Source organism: Anopheles coluzzii, chromosome 2 (genome assembly GCF_943734685.1).
Source record: "Anopheles coluzzii chromosome 2, AcolN3, whole genome shotgun sequence".
Taxonomy (NCBI): Eukaryota; Metazoa; Arthropoda; class Insecta; order Diptera; family Culicidae; genus Anopheles; species Anopheles coluzzii.
Genome location: NC_064670.1, coordinates 123,058,856 through 123,079,134, shown reverse-complemented (window position 1 = coordinate 123,079,134; position 20,279 = coordinate 123,058,856). Strand labels below are relative to the sequence as shown.

At 45.7% G+C, this 20,279-nt stretch overlaps 1 protein-coding gene across 4 annotated transcripts; it reads right to left on the bottom strand.

Moving 5' to 3' along the window:
- Window positions 1-163: 163 nt before the first annotated feature.
- On the bottom strand, window positions 164-19,325 carry LOC120952059 (peptidylglycine alpha-hydroxylating monooxygenase). Of its 4 annotated transcripts, none has more exons than XM_040371166.2 (7): window positions 19,243-19,325; window positions 17,737-18,124; window positions 7,220-7,277; window positions 7,042-7,129; window positions 6,687-6,889; window positions 3,149-3,539; window positions 164-3,071 (listed from the first exon to the last, which is right to left on the bottom strand). In XM_040371166.2, the coding sequence occupies exons 2-7, from the start codon at window positions 18,046-18,048 to the stop codon at window positions 2,903-2,905; spliced, it is 1,221 nt and encodes a 406-aa protein (XP_040227100.1). In that variant the 5' UTR covers window positions 18,049-18,124; window positions 19,243-19,325; the 3' UTR covers window positions 164-2,902. The 4 variants fall into 4 exon arrangements, with proteins under 4 accessions (XP_040227100.1, XP_040227097.1, XP_040227098.1 ...); XM_040371163.2 differs by having other exon boundaries at window positions 19,169-19,314; XM_040371164.2 differs by lacking the exon at window positions 19,243-19,325 and adding an exon at window positions 19,023-19,113.
- Window positions 19,326-20,279: the final 954 nt, after the last annotated feature.

Sequence of the window (20,279 nt, the reverse complement as noted above, 5' to 3'; positions counted from 1 at the left end):
GCGCTGGTGACTATCCCCGGGGTGAGGTTACTTTCCATCCATAGCCTACTTTCTCAATATTTTTATAACGGGGAAACACACACACACAACCACACTGAGACATCAGTCACTGGGGTGAGGTGGGCCATGCATGATAATAAAAACATCGGGTTGGGAGGCGCGATGATTTCTATGAATATGAATAATATATGTATCTCTTCCTGTTTATTGTGCAATGCTGTTTTAATAAAGGATTTACATACGTTAGAGATTACTGCACTGTACAGGACCCTGCCTGGCTCCACACACACAGGTGGTGCCGCCTCAAGATGATAATTATTTTATTATTGATAGCAAACCTCTACTCTTTTGTTTGCATACAAATCCCACGTGTGTACCACATTTTGTCTGTAAAAGAATGGAATTCAACTGAACTAATCATTCCAGTTGCAAGCTGGAGAAAATAAAGGGGAGGATTAGGAACACAGAAATCATACACAAAAAATGTATTAAATGCACTAATCTTTCAAAGTCTTTTCTTAAGGGAGAGGTTGTTTGTTTCTTCTTAAAAGCAGCCAAGTTACAAGTCCCTAGTTTTTGCACGATTCCACTGTCGTCTTCGTCGACCCCACACCATTTGCTGGTACTTTGAATAAAATGGTACTTTCTTCCGACACGACGAATGTATATAATTTTATATAATTTATAGTGTGTATGCTGTGTGTGTGTATATGTATATATGGTACCTTGTTTAGTGGTTGGAGGGGAGGGAAGGGTGTATATATATAATATGTCCTTTCTGTCTACGCAATTGTGTGTTATCGGTGCAGGTGTGTATATGCATTTCTCACTATCATGTTCTATATGTTTCCCTCCAAATTTCCTGATCTTCGTGTGGTTTTTTGTTTGTTGTTTGATACAGATATTTTACCCTATACATAATTTCACTGCACACACACACATGCTTCCCGCACTCTCTCTCTCCCTAGGTGGTTCCTGTCTCATTTGCTTTGTATTATCATATAATATGCTCAAAACAAACACCCACGTTCGTTTGACGCGTTTCGCGCTCTCTACTTGCCCTCCCAAAACCGCGATCGTGTTTGAATGATGATCGTGTGCTCGAAAGTTCGAGTTTCTAAGAAAAGTCTTTATGTTTCATGATTTGCGTCTGGTTGCCTGCCTTATGATGCCTGAGAGGATGGCAACAAACAGCAGTACGGATCTACACCGGGGCACAGAAAGTCACCATCTTCGCCTTTTTGCCATTCATGTGTTCATTCTCTCTACCACAGATATTATTTTATCTTACTTGAGGATAGCTGTTTTTTGTTTTAAAGACGGCTATATATGGGGAGGGACGATGCCGCTTTTCTCACGTGGGCCGGGGGGGAGCTACTTTGCTTATAGTCCTTACACATTGTTTTTGCTTTATATAATGTTACAATTATCTACAAAACGAACAACACTACAGAAGAGTCTGTCTTTCATTTGTGTATGTATGTATGTGTGTGGTACGTTTGCGGATAAGGAGGATACAAAATGGTCTGCCAGCTTTTCATCGGATCGGATCATAAGATTGGAGAGTCATAAAGCTTTTTTGTGAGAAATTGTTTGTTGACTATGGCTTGATAGTAAATGCATGAAAATCGTAAAGGAATGTACCACCTTCTTTCCATGTGATTGTTCCTTGTGTTGGCAAATGAAATCGTTAGTCGAAAGAGGGGATAAGAAGTCTGAGTCTACCTGTGTCTAGCTCTTAACCTACTAACAACACGCATAAATAATTCATAAAGGACATTTTGCTTTGCATTTGTCCGGATAGGATCAATTCAGATTATGTTCTCTCTCTCTCCCTCTCTCTTTCTCTAGCACACCACTGCTCTGGTCATTCTAATCACATCCCTTTTTTTAAATAAATCCCATCAATAACATTCACTCTGTATGCGATCCCCAAGCGATCCCCTTTCAGGCAAGTTTGGGGACACACACACACATCAGTAACTAGCAACATTCATGCGTAAAATTTAACAACTTTCTATTGTTTGTGTATAATAGATTGATTGTAAAATATACCCCGCACCTCGCCCTTTAAGTAACCGTTCCGTTCTGCATCATTCTTGTACCATCGATTGCATACATTAAAGTCTCTTTATCATCCCGCTCCCGGCTCTATGCAGTAACATTGCCCCAAAAAAAGTGAACTGAACAACAAGCGTGCTCAAAGGAAAGCGTGATGTACGTGAAACCAAATTCCCATATGACTAGCATGAAAGCATTCCCTGTTCCTAGTGTCGCTTGTCCCTTCTATCCTTGCATTCGCTTGTTAAAATTGGGAATATTAGCATCGTTCATCTCACACCACTCTCTTGCTGCAGCAGAAGGGAGATAGAGCGATGGAGTTGGCTCGATAATGTGTGTATATATATATAGGATAAATGCGTTTTTATGCGTGCTCTTTTCGCAAACCACGTGCGTGCGTGCGTCCATCCGTCCATCCGTCCGTCCGTTTGGTTAAAATTGTGTGATATGAAAATTCGTACTTTGAAGTTTAGCATTTTCCTCGAAAATATAGCTCTCCTCGCACTGGTTAGTTAGGACCCGGTCAGCCAATTCGACTGTACAATATGCGTCTGTGTACGTGTGTGTGTCTCGGAGGGAATGTAGAGACATAAGGAAAGAGAGAAGTGGGGGAAAGTGAATCAGAGAGAATGTTGAATGTTGAGTTTCAGCACATCAGCAGCAGCAGCAGCAGCAGCAGCAGCAGCAGCAAGACCACCTAATAAAATGGACCGAGCATCCCAGTACTGGGAATACCATCCGCATTGTCTTCTCATTCCAAGTACCGAGCCAACGGCAGCTTCCATGTGTGTGTGCTTGTGGTCACTGTTAACGTCCATGCCCTAGCCCTGGCACGCACGCCTTACAGATGGCTCGAATCGTAATCGGGGATGTGATTTAATTCCGTTTCACGATTACTCCAGCGGAACAGTGGCGGGCCGTTGCTGAAACAGTACTTCATCTGCAGCGGTTCGTCGTTCTCCACGTAGTACATCAGATAGAAGTTGCACATTTCATCCTCGTTGGTGGCACTGTAAAAAAGGGCAGCAACAGACAGACAGACGTTAGTAAATGAAGCTTATCAAACCACTCCCCTCGAAGTAATTACCCAATTTTCGTGATGCGCGTCCGATTGCTCTCCATGGTGCAGCGGGCAGCGAGTCGATCGTTCTTGCGAATCGGATCCCGGCTCTCGACCGGATAGAACATCTGTGGCGTCAGTGGGTCACGTTTGCCGAGCAGCGTCCACTGGTCGGTGCCGGCGTCGTCCTTTCGAATCCGGTAGCCGGAAACCATTCGGCCCAAGCTGTGCGTGTGCGTACGGTAGGCGAACGGATGGATCACCTTGTCCTCCTGGATGTCGCACAGCGTGTCCATGTGTTCGGTTGCCATCGGTGGGATGTAGCCGGCCGTGCCGAGCAGGATGACACCGGCCTGCTTCGACAGTGGTTTCGTGGTGTAGTGGATGAATATGCCCGAGTCATCGTACGTGGTTCCATCTGGCGCGGGGAGAAGGGATAAACGTTCATTAAGCTCTGGATACCACATAACCCGCAAGGGGGACCGGAGTAGGACAAAGCTTAAAATGAATGTAAATTAACGGAGCACACAAACTAATTGGACGAGGGATTTACAAATCGCAACGACCCATCTGTTGCATACACGACTACCAACCAGTAGCCGGTTTTATAACGTTACACTCCAAAGAGTACGAAGCTTTATGGAGTGCAACGTAGCTTCTGCTTTTCCTCTCATCAACAGAGCACGTGCGAACACTCTTCCTGGAGCATCCGGTTGAATGAACAACATGCACTGCACACGACAGCAGCCGGACACTCACACTAACACAAACTCAATTGCATTATTCACAATCGAACGATTTTCCGTCCACAATGGGAATGCAACGCCCGGGGTGTCGGATGCCACAAAGGCCACAACATTCCAATAGCTGGATGGAATTTTCAATTCGAATAAGGAAAACTTTATAGCACGAGAAAAAGGAGTTCGTTTCAATGGAAAAAATAAGTCATTATACGGTAAGATAAAGGCAAGACGTTTCCACCAGGTTTATGTTTTGACCTTCAACCCACCGCTCTGCTCCAGCCGCATGGAACACGCACCAACGGTACAGCGCCTTATCTTTACATCCTTTCGTCGATGCAGTTCCTGGAGCGTACCTCATGAATGATTTATCGAATCACTGCTCCTTGCTGTACCCCAACCAACCCGTGGATATCAAGTCTGTCGATGGCATGGCTTTTCAGCGGTCCCGGGAACGATTCCTAGAGCACGTAGTCTCGCAACTCGAAGCTCCAAGTTTTCAAGGTCCCTGAGACGACCATCTCGGGAATTCTGGCTTGGGGATGAATTACAATAGCAATAAATATAGTTTCACCGAACGCCTTGTGACGCCCGCTTCATTACTGTGACATGGAGTGGGATTTAAATGTAGCACCGAAACCGTATCGGAGCGTAACTGACGAAAGGCGGAGACAATAGACAGGTAGCTTAAACCTTCCACTAACATGGTCAGTAGTATACAGTAACAGCTCACTTTCTCAAGCAACATTGAACTGGCAATGTCTAAAAAGCTAACAACCAATACCGCCACCATTCATTCGCCTTTTGCTTCAGGGCTGCTCATCGACGCCTTTCTGCTACTTGACTTTTGCCGTGTCTCGATGATGATGGTCGTGGTCGTTCGCTTGCTTGAAGAAGATTATCAAATGGTTCCAGGAAAAAGGGCACAACAAGTAAACCCACAACCCCGGTAACGGTTTCTGGTTACTGAACAAACACTACCAGTACAGCCCGCGGCGAGGCATCAACAAGGTCTAAGTATGGCTCTATCTCTGCTCACTGTCATCCTTTTTTCGCGTAAAGTTCCACTACTATTTTGCCCATTAATCCGCAATTAAAGTATTACCTGCGTCTCAAGAATCGCCTTACTTCCAAACATTCTTCTCCGAGTTACTTTTCAACACACAAATCCTCCCAAAAATGTGCACTTTTGTGTCAATCAGTTCGGACGGCAACGAAATGATGTCTTCAACAATAAGTCCTCGCAGCATTTAGGAGATTGTAGCATTGATTTACATTGCTTATGGTGCTGCGTGACCTGAAGACACACCGGCAGTTGAAGTTGGAAGGAAGGACACGCCCGGAAGTGCCGGAAAGGATGGTGGTTGGTAATATATTTTCGCCCACTCCCTCCTCACTGCTTTGTCGTACACTTTTTTCCGTACAAGACATTTCAACAGGTGCCGTTCGTGACACGTTTGAAAAACACGACGATAAACGCGAGGGACGCGAGTGGTTCGTGAAAGGAATGCAGTAGCTTTTGTCAAACCACAGAGAGAGAGAGTGGAGCGAATCCACTGCGTGCATAATAAAATATGAATCGTTTTGGCAGGCGAACTGTGGTGGGTGGTGCACATCCCCTTTCTGCCGGATGGGAAATTGTTTCCTCTTGTCCGGTGGTCCTGGGTATGTTCTTCTTTTTGCTGGTACTAAAAATGAGCTTCCACCGTAAACGACAGCACAATTAATTTCTTCCTCCTGTGTTGGTTGAACCCACCATCCATTCAGTCCGTTCCACCATATCTTCCCACTGGGAGAGAGAGAGAGAGAGAGAGGAACCAAAAGTTATGCCTTGCGGATCCAACGGGATGGCAAAACTTTCCAATCTACCACACCAAATTTGCCTCCGGTGGCAATATGCGTGTACAAACTTTCCCAGCGAACACCATCTCGCTGCAGGAACTCGGAGGAGGATCACTCCTCCTACCCTTCACTCAACGAATATGAAAATTTTGGTTTTTGACTACTCTTTTCTCCATTTTCCACCGCCGGAGCTCTCGAATATTGAGGACCCGAGAGTACGTGTTCGAGAAGCTACTGTTTGGTTAGCTTTTCGCTGTTTTTCCTTTTGGCCTGGGATTGCACAAACCGCGTATGTCCTTTCTGGTACGTTCCGTAACGAACCCTCCCCCCACCTCCCCACGATGGGATGGCCTTTGTGTCTACCGGTTGGTACCGGGATAAGCGCGTAGGTAGCGATGGCATTTATCTCGGAATTACCTGCCACCTACACACGCATTACGACACGCTCGGTCGTCGCGCGGGCGCGGTTTATCTCCCAACCTTGTAGGAAAAGCAGTTCCCGCAAGTGCCTAGCAAGAGAAACACGACCCACCTCCCTCCGCAGAACTCAATTAAGCACGCTTCCTCCTCCTGCCCGCCAAAGTGGAAAGCGCAATGGAGCCCGGAAGGGGCCAGGAGAGTCATAAAATTTTGATTCATTTCTAACCGCTGGCAGCGCTGCGATCCTTCAGAGCATGCGGTGGGCAAACCCCGTCCGTGGGTGTTTGTGCAAATGGATTTCACAACCTCCGAGATGAGATACCTCCCTGTGCTCTTGGGTGAAAAGCCCGGTTGATTTACCACCACCATCAACTCTGGTGTGCGATTTCCTCCCTTGTTCATTTTAATGTGTAAAGTAACACTGCAAGTAAACAACCTCGCGTTCGCTGAAAGCCGTCTACGTCTACGTCAGGAAAGTTTCGATAAACAAACAAGCACAAACCGAACACACACAGTGCATGAGGATTTACGGGTCTCTCTCTCGCTGGCACCACATGATTTACCTTTGAACTTATCGATATGGGCATAGTGGACCTGCAGCACAATGTACTGGATCGGCGAGTCCTTGCCGACCTTAAAACCGACGCCTTCCGGCAGCTCCAGCTTCGGTGCGTCACGGGCCCACGCGTAGATAATTTGCGACGGTGCACCACTTCCACAGGGACTGCCGCTTTCCTCGCTACCGCCCGCCATCTCACCGCAGTTCCTGCCGAAATTGGAAAGAAACAAACAAACAACACAGTGACAGCAGCATTGTTTTAAAGCCCCGGGAACGCTACTACTACTTCATCATTTTGGAGCGGTTGTCATTTTTAGGGGGATAAATTGCTCCCCATTGGCCGTCCGGAAGCAACTTACCATACAGCCGATTCGGAACCGGGTTGACCGCAGCCGTACAGCAGCATATGGTGCGCGGTGGCCATGGTGGCGTTCGGTTCGAAGCCCACTGTTGGGGGAGAAAGAAAGAAAGAAAGGAATGAAAATGTAGGTTAATATAGCTAATAGAGGTTGGGTTGTAGACCCACACAGCACTTACCGATATAGTAGCTCTTGGTGTAGTCCACCTTCACCGGTGTGCAGAGGTAGAGTTCGGGCTGGTGTGGGAGGGGAGAAAAACAAACAGACAAAAAAACGGAATTAGTACAGGCAGGAACTATACACATAAAATTTGTCGGTAAAGTTAGACGTAGTTGTTCTGACAAGACAAAGTTGGAATTGATTCGTCGAATCCAATGAGTGTCTGTGTGTGCATCTCATTAGTAAAATAAATGGTTTCGTTGTTCTCAAATTACCGTTCGTCACAGTTGGGTTTCCCACTACCGGAACGCATTTAATGTTATTAAGCGACAAAACAGCGTCTGTTCCTGTGAATATTTCAATAAATTGACCAAAATTGAACCAAGCATTTAATATGAATTTCCCCTTTTTGATATTGCTATCGGTTACAGTTTCCAATAAAACATTGACTTCAAACAGCTTCTAATGTATCGGAATGGGCACAAAAGTGGCTTTTTGAATGTTGCAACATTATTGATTATCGGACCCAGCGTTTATTAATTTATCCCCAGCGTAACCGCAAATCATAAAATGGCAAAGTTGAAGCCGAAACCCACCGAAACCATCCCGTTTTGATTATCCTGGGGAGGAAAAGCTGTTTATTTTCCATTTGCGCGAAGCAACAGCGAACAAGCGCAACGCTCTCGCGCAAACGATGGTTCGATTAAAACATTATACACACACCAAAAAAAATCTAATACCACCGTGTCCATCGTCTGTCGAAAGCTTGTGCCACACGCTTAGGCGACGAGATGGATGCTTTTAATCAAATGAACTCTGCAGTATACCCCTCCCACCCGCTCCCTTGGGACCGGTACCTGCTGCACGAGGATAATCTGCGCATCTTACGCGGACGACGGGGCACGACAGCAGCAGCAGCAGCAGTACATCATGCTGGCGAAAACCTAAATTGAATTCACATTCACTGCCACTCACCATTTGCACACCGACCAAAAAAAAAACAACCCCGCTCCCCTTGGACTCCCTCTCTTCCCTGGAGAGCCGAATGACGTTCGTTCGTCGAAATAAATTGAAAGTAACAAGGGGGAAAATATCCCGGGAGATAACGACGTACAACGAGGAAAAGCTGCGTTCGAGAACTTTCCAAATACAGAGAGAGAGAGAGGGAGGAAGAAGAGAGAAACGCCCTGTACCTCCCCCTATCAAACACAGTTTAGTCTTTCCATTACACCGAACATGCCACAGGATGCCAGACACGAAAGGCAACCCGTAATGTATCGCAGGGAAGAGGGCAAGCAAATGCTGTGCTATTCGGAGGAATAAATCCAGTCTCATCGTCCACACGGCACAATCCGGAACGCACACATCCGCCCGTCGCACGACCGTTCCAACCCACGTATGGAATACATTCATTTGCTAACGATCTCATATTGCTTTGTGCCACGCTCTTGCTCGCTCTTGCATTGCTTCGTCCTGCAGGCTCCCGGCAGCACTTTCACTCGAGGTCATATGCGCTGTGGAGGTCAACAAGCTATGCCACCCCCTTTGCGGGGGAGTTGCAGGTTAATCGAGGTATAACGGGATACCATATTTTGCATACTCCGCGCTGATCAGTTCCATTCCCCAGAACCCTTTTTGCTCTCCTCCTTTTCTCGAGCTTTATTGGATTTGGTGATCATATTTAACAACAAAAAAAGCCCCGTATCAAAAGGACATCCAATTTGTGAGCTAATGGGAGTGGGAGCAGGCAAACGACGCGCAGAGCAAAATGGTCACTAATGGCGTAGCTTATGGGATAAATGCGGAGTATGGTTCACAGATGGAAAACACATTTTCAAGTTCATTTTCCACCGGAAGGACATGACCCCGCATGGCCAGTACAACTAACAGGACTTTTCCCAGTACGATTGCACAAGACTGTGTTTGCATCATCGGGAAATGGTTCGATGGACATCGTGGAGCGATTTAAAATTGAAATGCCACCCGGTTCGATAAAGGTCACGCCGACAACCAAGCCCAAGTCCTGATATTTGCGTTCCAATCACAATCATCAGCAACCGATTCAGTGCGGGAGTTAATTATTCTCGCGGGATGTGATGCAATCAAGCCCACCCCGGGGAGAGTGGGAGTAGCTTTTTTCCACAAATCATTCACCAGCAAAGTCTCCTCTGTACAATTACACCAGTCGGTAGCATTCTGTAAAAAAAGGGCAAGAAAAACGAAAATCCCACGTAGAGCGGGGGTTAAATTATTCATTTCGACACCTTCGGTCGTGATTACGGATAACGATAAAAAGGACCTTCATCCACAGGGATCCCCCTACCTCTTCCCCACTCAGGCACTCAATCATTGTGCCACGAACCATACAAACTTCCGCTCGTGGGACGTGAAGCTACCGAAGCAAGACTCGTTTGTCTCTACCGTGCGCTGCAGCGCTGCAGCCCTATGGTCCATGGGGTTTTATGTTTGACCTCTCGTATGGCTGGCGTCTGTAATACCAGCCAACACCACCCACACGGGCGTAAAGTGTGATCGTGATTGGGGAAAATTCCAAGCAAGAGGCAAGGGACAGCAAGCAAGCAAACCGTCCGTTTCACTAATTTCCATAATTAGCCTTATCTGCGCCCACGGAAAATTTAAGGATACGAGGAAATGAAGAAGCAACCGGCGGTGCTAGTTTTTTGTAGCAGCGAGAATAAAAGCGAAAATAGATGGTAATTAAAAATATTCTCCGTCAACCGGTGGTTAGGAAAAAAAAAATTGAAAAGAAAATGGCGCTTGCTTTTGGTATGATATTGAGGTAATTACTGGCATTTTTGTTATGCTTGGGATGTTATAAAAAGACACTTTTAAAAGGAAATTCCTACAAAGTAGCTGCTGCGCAGGTAAATTCGTGGAAAAGTGTAATCTGCTCAGGAAATAGTCCCTTCGAAGGCAGTACAGGAAAAATCATTACCAAATGCCACGGCGTATGTTACCCCCATCAATAGCAATACCACGAAATTGTTGTACCATAGCATAACAACATAACAAACAGTATTCCATAGCATTCCATTAACATTGCAAAAGCATTGGCCCGCGAGAGTATATCTGTTCGGGGGGGAGGGGGAACGGATTCATCCAAATTCCGGTACACTCTCTCCGGGAGGTAAGAGAATCAATGTACGCCGCCCTCAACAATACGGTTCTCTATAATTCAGACATCCATCTGCGGAGAAGGGAATGGATTAAATAACCTTCCGCGTACGTGACACTCAGGGTGTTCGGTGGGATGGCATGTACTACACATAGCTAGGGTAATCAAAACAACTAAAGCAAAGGGAGCAATAGAGCCCTTTGCCAATGGATCGGATTGAGGGTTACTACCTTTGCTTGTTTATCCTTGTAACAGGGCGTTTTCCGAACACGATCTCTAGCAAACTTCACAGTCCATTCTTCATGCAATGCTTGGACCAGGCACCATACCATATCGATGGTCTATAATTCGCCAACACAAATAGCAGCTCTGGACAAACAAACCCGTTCGGGTTGGTTGTGGTGATGTTTTGAGTATGGCCGCAAAAGCTCCCACCATAACCTGAACCCCCCATCCAGTCTCAAAAAGCATCCAAGCAGGTCTAAAATTAGCCAAACCCTTCCTCCCAGATCCGAAATATCCCAACAAGAGCGTTGGTGAATCCTGCCGAGGCTGAGTTATGTTTGACCGGAAAGAGTGCGAAACAGTGAGAGTGGTTCGAGGATGATGGGGCGCCGGTGATATTTTCCCGATGTTTTCTTTATCCCCTTTCACCCACGAAACACACTCGTCTCGGTGGCGTGGTCCAAAAATAGCACACCACCTACACGCATTGATTCGTTAGAAGATGGAAAATATTGCGCCGGCAAACGTTTGCTATGTGTATCTGCATTTTCAGCATGTTTTTCAACATTCCCTCCTCCGTATACCTTTCTCCAGCCAGTTCGTTCATCATCTTCGTGGTGGCACAAATCGAGAGACGCAAAGAGATTCGAGATCCTTAATGTCATTCGTTTCCTTTCGTGTTCACCATTAAGTGCACACTCTAGCAAACCGGCTTATGTTTTTGCCGCAAAGGAAAGCTGTAATAGATTTTGATAAGCATGTCGCGTGTCGGCGAGATCAGTGCGCCGGGAGCGGGAACGAATCTTGATGTCAACACCTTCTTTCCATTCCGAGCCGGCACCAAACCATTCATCAGTGTGTTGCGGTACCGGTGTCAAATTGATGGATTGATGAAGCTCTTGTCTCTTGTCTGCTTTTTATTGGTTTGGCGTGCTGTAGAACATCGGAGTGGAAGGTGAACGTGATGGATTCTGACAAGCCATACTTGGCAGCTTGAATTCAGCTCCTTTATCCTTCAGATTGGAACACACTCGTACAATTAGACGTACGATTTTGACAAACCGTTTATCCATAAATCATGGAACACGTGGCGTCGTGTTTTATCAAAAAATCTAAAACGAAAAGCTAATTAACAAAAAAAAAAATAAGTTAAGTGAATGCAACTTTGCTTACATATTCTTCGAAATAGTTACGCAGTGCAATGGGTCTGTTTCTCTTTCAATTCAATCCAAATGTCCTGTAGAAGAACTGTGTTTAAATCTACCCCGGCCTTGTTCAGCTTCTTTATCGCCATTTTCGTAGCAGCCGTTGCCCCTAGCAACGATCCTCCAGTCTCCGCGAGGATTGTTCACCTTCTGTGCAATGCAGCGTCTTCACTTCATTGTGCCAGTTTCAAGCGATAAGTCGTGAACTGCAAATTACTGAACAAAATGTGTCCGAACGAAAAACCGCCGCCAAAGAAGATCCGAGCTCCGATGCATCTCACGATGAATTTACGTAAGTTAACTGATGTGAAATACAAACGAAAAGCCTTTGCTTTGCAATCGTGTGTATGCTCTATCTCTCTGTATGTCCTCAAAAGTGGGCAATCGGCTGAATAATGTGGGTAACTACATATTCTTACGAATCGATCATGGCCCGCGGGAGAACGACCAGCACCAACAGCAGCAACAACAATTGCAACCACCACCGATTACAAGCAGTGTTGCAAGAGGGAACAAACTCAGCAACAAGTGCAACAGAACTGTGGTAAATCTCACGACAATTAGCAAACTCCAGGTAGCAATGATAGGCTCCAATTTCGAATCCGAAAGACTACACTACTTTGCCGGCCGGGTAGCAAACGTCATTACCTTGTCGTCAATATTTTACTAATTCCTTTCTTCTCTTCATTTATTTGCAGATTGTGCCGTCTTCATATCGTTACTCGACCAACAGCTGGCAATTGAAGCATTACGAAGCGAACGTAATGCTCAGGCTCGAAATTGTCGAAATCAAACACAGCGGGAACTTTAATCGACGGCCACAGCGGAACGGAGGCAGATAGAAAGATGGACGCAACATCTTCACTCGTATCCTACACAGACTAGATCCACACTTCATGTATTGTACTTCATGTGTAATCAACTACGCGCGATGCTTACTTTGTTAAGCAGCAGTTAAATAATATTCAATCGTAGCCCTATTTGCAACCCGTTTTCTTTCAAAAATGTGGGATTTTTACCAAAAATAACCCTAAAATCTTACAAAACTGCCATTGCTCACAAAGCCAAACGACGCCTGGGTGACAAAATACACATCCAAGGAGGCTTCAAATGTTCTTTTTACGAAAAATAGACGTGCACAGCGGGCGCGTTTCCTAGAACTGGCTAGCGAAACAAGCTTAATGTCAGCCTTGTAGGTATTTCTTTTCCATGCACTGCCTCCTCTTCTACGTTATTACTGATAAAATAACAACCCTGTTGTTCCATCCCCCTGCATTTCAGTGCTCTTCGTCAGGATTAGGGACACAATGCGGGCGACACGTGTGTGATACATCTTTTTAAATTATTCATGCATAATTTGACAACCGCTGGTGGGGCTTTCTCGGGGAGCTCTCTTTGGTTGTCCCTGTCCCTCCCGCTCCCAAATAAAAGCTTTTCACTGTCCCATCTTTTTAGGTCCCAGCATAGAGCATAAAAGAAGGACGAACAACTTTGGATTGTGAATATTCATCGTCATGCATATGCTTCTCTCTGCGCCATAACCTTGAGGCACTTCTCAACCGATCGTCTAGCCACAATCCGGGCTGAGAGAAGATTTGGTAAACTTTTCCAATGATTATAACCATAATTGCCAAAGTGTTTGTGTTGCTGAGTGTCCTGACCGTTCGAAACGGAGCGAATGAGAGAGAGAGAGAAATCGAAGAAAGGTATGAATCCTACACTCCTTCTGCAAAGGGAGCAACCGATACTCCCCCAGGTGGAGGCAATTTTCCATCATCAAACCTAATCACCCACCGACCCGCTTTCGGGTTTCCCGCCTTCTTGGGCCGTTTTTCCGGGGCATGTCCGGGGAAAAGGGGTTCAATTAATGACACCCAAATTATGACGCCCAAAAAGGGATCCCCGTTAGTTTACCTTTGGTTTCTCAGGATCTGCCCCTAAGACACCAGAGTAAAGGTGGGAAAAAGTTTGATAAATTATTAATTCCAGTTAGCTTCCTAAACAAATGTTAGCTTCCTTATGGTTCAATGGCGATGTATTTTCACAATCCGTTCCAGACTAAAGAGAAGTAAATCAATAATCGATACACTCTGCTCAAAAAGGAAGGTTCGTTTGTCCCAAAAAGCCTTCCCAACAAAAACAGTCAGTCAATGACGAACATCATCCATGCCAATCCGTGCCAATATGGACCGGCACTAAACGCCCACATACGGTGCCGAGAGCCCACTTGTACCGTCGTCATTTCCATCACTCCAGCGTGTTGCCTCCTCTCTCCCCGGTGCGCTGCTTCTTACAGTTTCCGTTCTCCTGCACACTGCCGGCAACATCATAATGGGGGAGCTAGCTCTCGTATGAATCAACATCGCAAAAAACCTCAGCCGCTTCTTCCTCTTTCCAAGTCTTTGCGGTGCTGTTGCGTACGTGCGTAATAACGCCAATGCGTGGAAAATGCCGGCAGCAAAAGGAAAAGAAATAGAAAACGCGGTTGGTTTTCCTTCTCCCTGTCTCGCTCTATTGCTGACGTCATAGCGCGCGGGTCGTGTGATGCCGGCGTCCCAAAAATCCAAAAGCCCTCCTCCGGCCCTGGTGCCTGGACAATCTGGCACGAATGCTGGCGTGGTGCCAACAGGCGCGCGAAAGAAAGTGCCCGTGTGTGGTGTGTGTGGTGCGTTTACGTGCGTTCCACTAATTGACGACGTGAGTGAGTGAGCGGCTCTATGCGGATTGTGCTGTTTGTCGATATACACACAAACGTTTAACAATTGGAAGGGAAAATTGTTCACATTTAGTTCTACCGTTTGCCCGTGGAAGGGAGGAATTCATTCATACGTTGTACAAAAGAACATTCAATTCAGAATGGCCCTTTGCTTGGCCCTTTGTCGCAAGTGTGCTTTTTGTATATGTGTGCGCTATAAATATTGACATTTTTATTGTATTTTAACACTTTCATGGCGCTTTTTAAATGTGTTCTCTAACTAAATCAATCATTCTAAAAGGAAAACCATTAAAATAGTGATTTCAACGTACATCACACACAGTGTGGCAACAAATTCACGATGGACTAAAGGGGGGAGGGGATGCAAATTTGTCGGAAAAGCGGGTTTTTTCACCCAACCTGGCCTCAACACACTCACACACACAGCAACTTTTCGTGCCGTCATCCACCCACGCTGGGCTTGGCTATTGAAAAGAAAAGTTTGCAAAAACAGTGGGCGCATGTGGGGGGCGATGGGGAATGAATGGAAATATCTAAAAATAGCTTCAAAATTAAATTTCATGCACGGTTGTTTTTTGTTTGTGCTCATGCTCTACAAAACCACCCTGATGCATCATCATCGCCATCATCATCATCAAGCGTTACAACAAAGTGTAACGACGAATAATGACGAGCTTTGTTTTAGTGTGCTCGAGTGCATCCATCTCTTATGCCAAAATGGCTACAATGTAACGGCTCCATAGTAATGGAAATTGTTTGAAACACGGTGCCACGAACGATAAAGGTAAAGTACCACCGGTCCACTCCGGATTGAACCGAATTCGACGACTGTCGGACTCGGGCCAACAACAATTATCCAAACACCCTTTTCACTGTCCAACTGAGACACTCTGTCGATGAGTGAGTGGCATTGAGGAGAGTAAAGGCGATTGACTATTAGCTTGATTGAAAAGAGCCAAAACAAACGCCGGATCGACTGGAATTCCGCCCATCGATTGTGGCCCCCGTCCGTCTCTAATTACTTCGCTCTAACGAACGGGAACGAAGCACGAAGAGCAACAAAGTGGTAACTTTGGTGCGGGCCCAAAGTGAAGGAAAACTGGAATTGGGTTGCATCTGACAGCAATCTGTTGTTTGCCCCTGGTTCTACGTCACGTTAACAAGCGCACGATGGAACGATGGTGAAAAGTTTGAGCCACTTCCTCGTGCCACGGGAACAGGATTCTTCGTTGGACTTAACTTCTTGTGGGAAGTGTATTTTCTGCTCTCTTTGCTATGTGAAGAAGTTTGGAGAGAAAGACTGCTGTAACTTTGAGAAGCTAGAATTCCGACAATGTCATACAAAGTTACCCTTTCATCAAAGAAATGCACTTACGTCACGTGCATGCGACCATACCACGAACACAAACACGAAAAACAAAACAGTCTCACACAGTCCGTCGACACAACATTTTCCCCTATCACGAATATCGTCGCTGTTCATGATCGATCCCTGCCCGCGTCCAATAATGCTAATGTTTATTCTATTGATCAAAATCGAAACAAATGAAGATAATGTCCACCTCCTCCCTCGGTCGCCGTTTACCCCCGCCAATTCAATTAAACAAACAAATGGCTGATTGAGGCTGATATGTAGCAAATGAACACATATGTATTCCTAATTGAAGGAGGTTCTACCCTTTGTGGTGTGGGTCAGAAGAGCAGTAAAATACGTACATCGTAAGCAAGAATTGATGATGGGCGAATGTACTGTTTAATTAAATTTTAACCTAGACAACAATAATATCAGTCCAATTGCAAACTATTTACATTCGATTTCTAAGCGTTCTGACGGTTGTTGCCTGTAGATGAAAGTAGCGCTAGAGCGAAATGTAACACTTTGTTACTAATTGGACGACCTAGAATTCCTAGAGCTCCAGTACCGAGATCGTGCGCCTTCGACACGGAAACCATTGGCAAGATGCTGCTCCTAATTCTGGGAAAGGGATCCACAAACACTCACAACCCATTTGCTAACCCATGTCCAATACCACCACCGTTGCTTGGTGTTTGTGGAGAAGAATTTCCCTTGCCTTACCTTTTCCAACCCATCTACCGGAAGAGCACACAGTTAAGCGTGGCAGAGGCTCCGTCTCCCCCCGCCTGCCACAGCGATAGAATGTCGGAAACGATAATCATCTGTGCAAACAGGACCGGCTTGACCGGCTCGTTGTTACACCGGACCCTTTGGATTGGAGTGGGACTGGACTGGCCGACCAGAACAAGAAGGTTCTGATTTTGTGCCGTTTCCGTTTCGGTGAGAGTGACACGTTAACAGGCAGGTAGTAGAAACAAGAATCGGTGTTTAGAGAAGGTTTTCTTTTAAAGCTTTAAAGTGTCTATCAAGTAATCGAAATTTCCAGAGTCTCTACGGTCTAACGAAACATACAAAAACGCACACACACACGCCCAATGTCCACTGTGAAGGTGATCTAGCGTCTTACACTTTTACTCAATGCAAGTTGTGTGTCATATTGCCCACACCCCGACTGCACCGTCCCAAAAGTGAAGGGCGATCGATCAATGTTCTAGATTAGGCGCAACAACTAACGCACTGCGCCACGTACACACAACACAGTTGAGCGCAAAACAACGCGCACAAGTGTCGAAGTGTCGTTTTGGACCTCCACGCACCCATACCCCCAAACAGCTGCTTGTTGTTTGGGCTGTGTGGTTGATTTTGTTTGCACAGTTTTCCCCCGTCTGTGAAGAAACGGTTCCTCAGATTCTGATAAGGAACTTTCAAGTGCGCGTTATGAGTCTATGGCTAATTTTTCATTATCAAAGGGGAATTACTAATGGGGAGTGAAGCAACAAAACTGCACCCTAAATCGAACCAATCGTTTCCAATTTTTAGTTTAAAAGACGATCCTTAACGATTCATTTAACTGCAACACCACTGAAGGAGCATTATCAAAAACCCATCCCTCACCCTTACGTGACCCTGAACACATTGTGTGCCTGTGTGAAATTGCGCGTAGGCCGCATCTTATCATGCCTTTTCTTCTCGTCGGCCACAAAACTTGACGCACAATTCGCTACCATATGGTACGGTTGCTTCGACCTTCCGGAACAATCTTCTCCACACGTCCCCTTTGGGGCAGAAAATTCTCAGCCCGTGTGCGCTTTCCATGGTTGCCTTTGATCCTCTAAAACATTCTAAAGAAACGGTATACTCTCAGCAGATATGGTTCACATTTGCAGCATTGTCCTACCTTGTACGGGACGACCTTCGGCATCAGGAACGGGAACTTGCCGACCGGATAGTTTCCGCCACCCTCGGGAAGCCCGCAGACCGCAACTGCCAGGGCGGCCCAAACCATCACCGACCACCACAGCGTCATCATCCTCGTCGGCAGCGGACGATTGCACTTTTGGTAACTGCTTTTACTGTTACTGTCGCTGCTGCCGCTGCTGCGCCTACTTTGGGAACTGCTGGTCGAGGTGTGGATGATTTCGCTACTGTCGGAGGATGCTGCTGCCATATGGAAGCGACTGAACCGTGACGACACTCGTGGATGATGCATTGTTTCACTGTTTAGCACTGTCGCCACACACACATAGATACATAAACACTCACACACTGCCTAACGTGTAGGCAACCTACGGGGAGAAGAGTGGGAACGGAATGATGAGAAGGGAGATAATAGTTTTACGCACACTGATTGCACGTGTTGGGTCACTTTTGTATTTTGGGCGCGTTGGAAAGGGTGAGATTGCTGTGCACTAACGATGCACACCACAAGCGCGCGAAGAAGCTTTCTCACACACACTGAAGCTTCGTAGCTTCGTAGCACTCGCTGGTAACCTTGAAGAGCGAGAACGAATGAGAGAGAGAGACGGAGCTATCCCAAAAAATACGCTAACAGGTTGAACGCGTTAATGATTTTTTTCTCCCAATAGGATTCTAGCTGGAAATTGTTATGGAAAGGTAATCAAAACCGTACCAAAAAATAATACGGCGTTGAACTGTTGAACGGTACTTTCTCTTCGTCACCTTTACCGTCTCTGTGTTTGTGCGAATGAGAGAGAAGCACTCTCCCAGTTCAAACAGCCTATCTCTCCTTCTCGCTCTTGTTATTTAATCTTCCATCTGTGGGCTCATCGGAAGGCTAAAAATAAAGCTAAGCTAAACATGATACTTTCAAACGATACTTCGCCCAAAAGAAGGAAAACGATTTGAATGGAAAAATGCGCCTTTGCTCTGCATGCCACAGACAGGTAAAGCTCAAGATTTTTCTAGTACTATCGATGTAGATTCCACACACTCCGAGGCTTTGCAGCTTCCTACTGCCACAGCTTCAGAGAGGTTCGCTTGACGAAGTAAACAATCACCACACATATTGTTGCAATTTACGCTTTGATGCTCATTGGATGAACACAATTAACTCCACAAACTGTTGTTCCTTCACAGTCACGCTCTTTCGCTCGGAACAAAATCTTCTTTCGATGTGCTTTGCTACACGATAAATATGTGTGTAAAATTTCACAAAATACACACCAGCACCAGCAGATATCTAATTCACGCGGAATTCTTCTCCCAGCTGTGTGGAAGGTTGGGTTTTCCCACACTATCCTTCGGAGCACCTTTTGCACACTACTGCTGTGGCCGTCTGCCTTTGCTTTCGCAATGTCAACACAACCAACCTCGCTCGACGCCTTCTTTGGTGAAACCCAGAGCCAGTGTTAGTAGAAGAAGCAGCAGCGTCACACAAACGCACCAGCACAGCCTGTCACGCTAGCACGCACGACCGTTCCGTTCGGCGAAAGGCAACATACAAAAGAAGCTCTCTGCCAGGCCTCGCGGAACAGGTTAGCTTTCGCAGCTTTTCGTTCTGCGAAGTTTGACACATTCTCAAGCGTCCCCAAGCAGCAAAACCGAAGCTGTTGGAAAACTTTCCTGTGTGCCGAAGCGAGAGAGCACGTCTTTTCTCACTAGATTTTCTGGAAAATCTGGAGTGGAAAATCCAATTTCCATAGAAAAAAATGAAAGCTCCATAGCTTCACTGATTTGCTCAATAGATGGCGTATTACAAACTCATCATTATATTGCTGTCCTTTTCTTGCAATGTGTTTCGACAATCTTCATTCAATCATGGCCTATTTGGCCTTTTAACTTTCCGAGCAAAAATCCTTATGAATGGTCGTGTGGTCAAATACGTGGGTATCAACAACATCGACCATTAATCAAATCTCACTTGATTCTGTATAAATGGTTCACATTGGGCTTTAGTATTTAAACAATCGTATCGCCGTTATAGTTCTAGCGATGCATAATTTCAATGCGAAACCATATAACAGTACAAAGAGAAGGAAAAAACTCTCAATGCGAGGAAAGCTCTTCACTGGTTGGATATCCCACCAACAGATGGCGCCACCAGCTTTTTGCTATTTTTAGTCGTTCACCGTCTGATAAACAAAGTCTTTCTATATTCCGTTTTGGTAGAGAGCTTGAGTCCTTTAGAACCCGTTTAGTGGTCTTTTATTGGATTTGTAGCACTTGGGTCATCTACGTTTTGTGCCGTGTTCATTGTTCTTCTTCAAATATGGAATGATTTATCCTTGTACATTTCTAAGGTAAGTTACTTGTTCTCGTACGTGCTCTTACGGGCTACCTGCTAGTCTGGCCAACATCCCGCAAAATGATCGACGGAGGGAAAATGATGTCAGGGTTTTAAATATTAAGGCAAGTGATTCTATTATCCTATGCGCAAAATATTGTTTAATTTTTTTAAAGCATGAATTAATTATTGGTTAA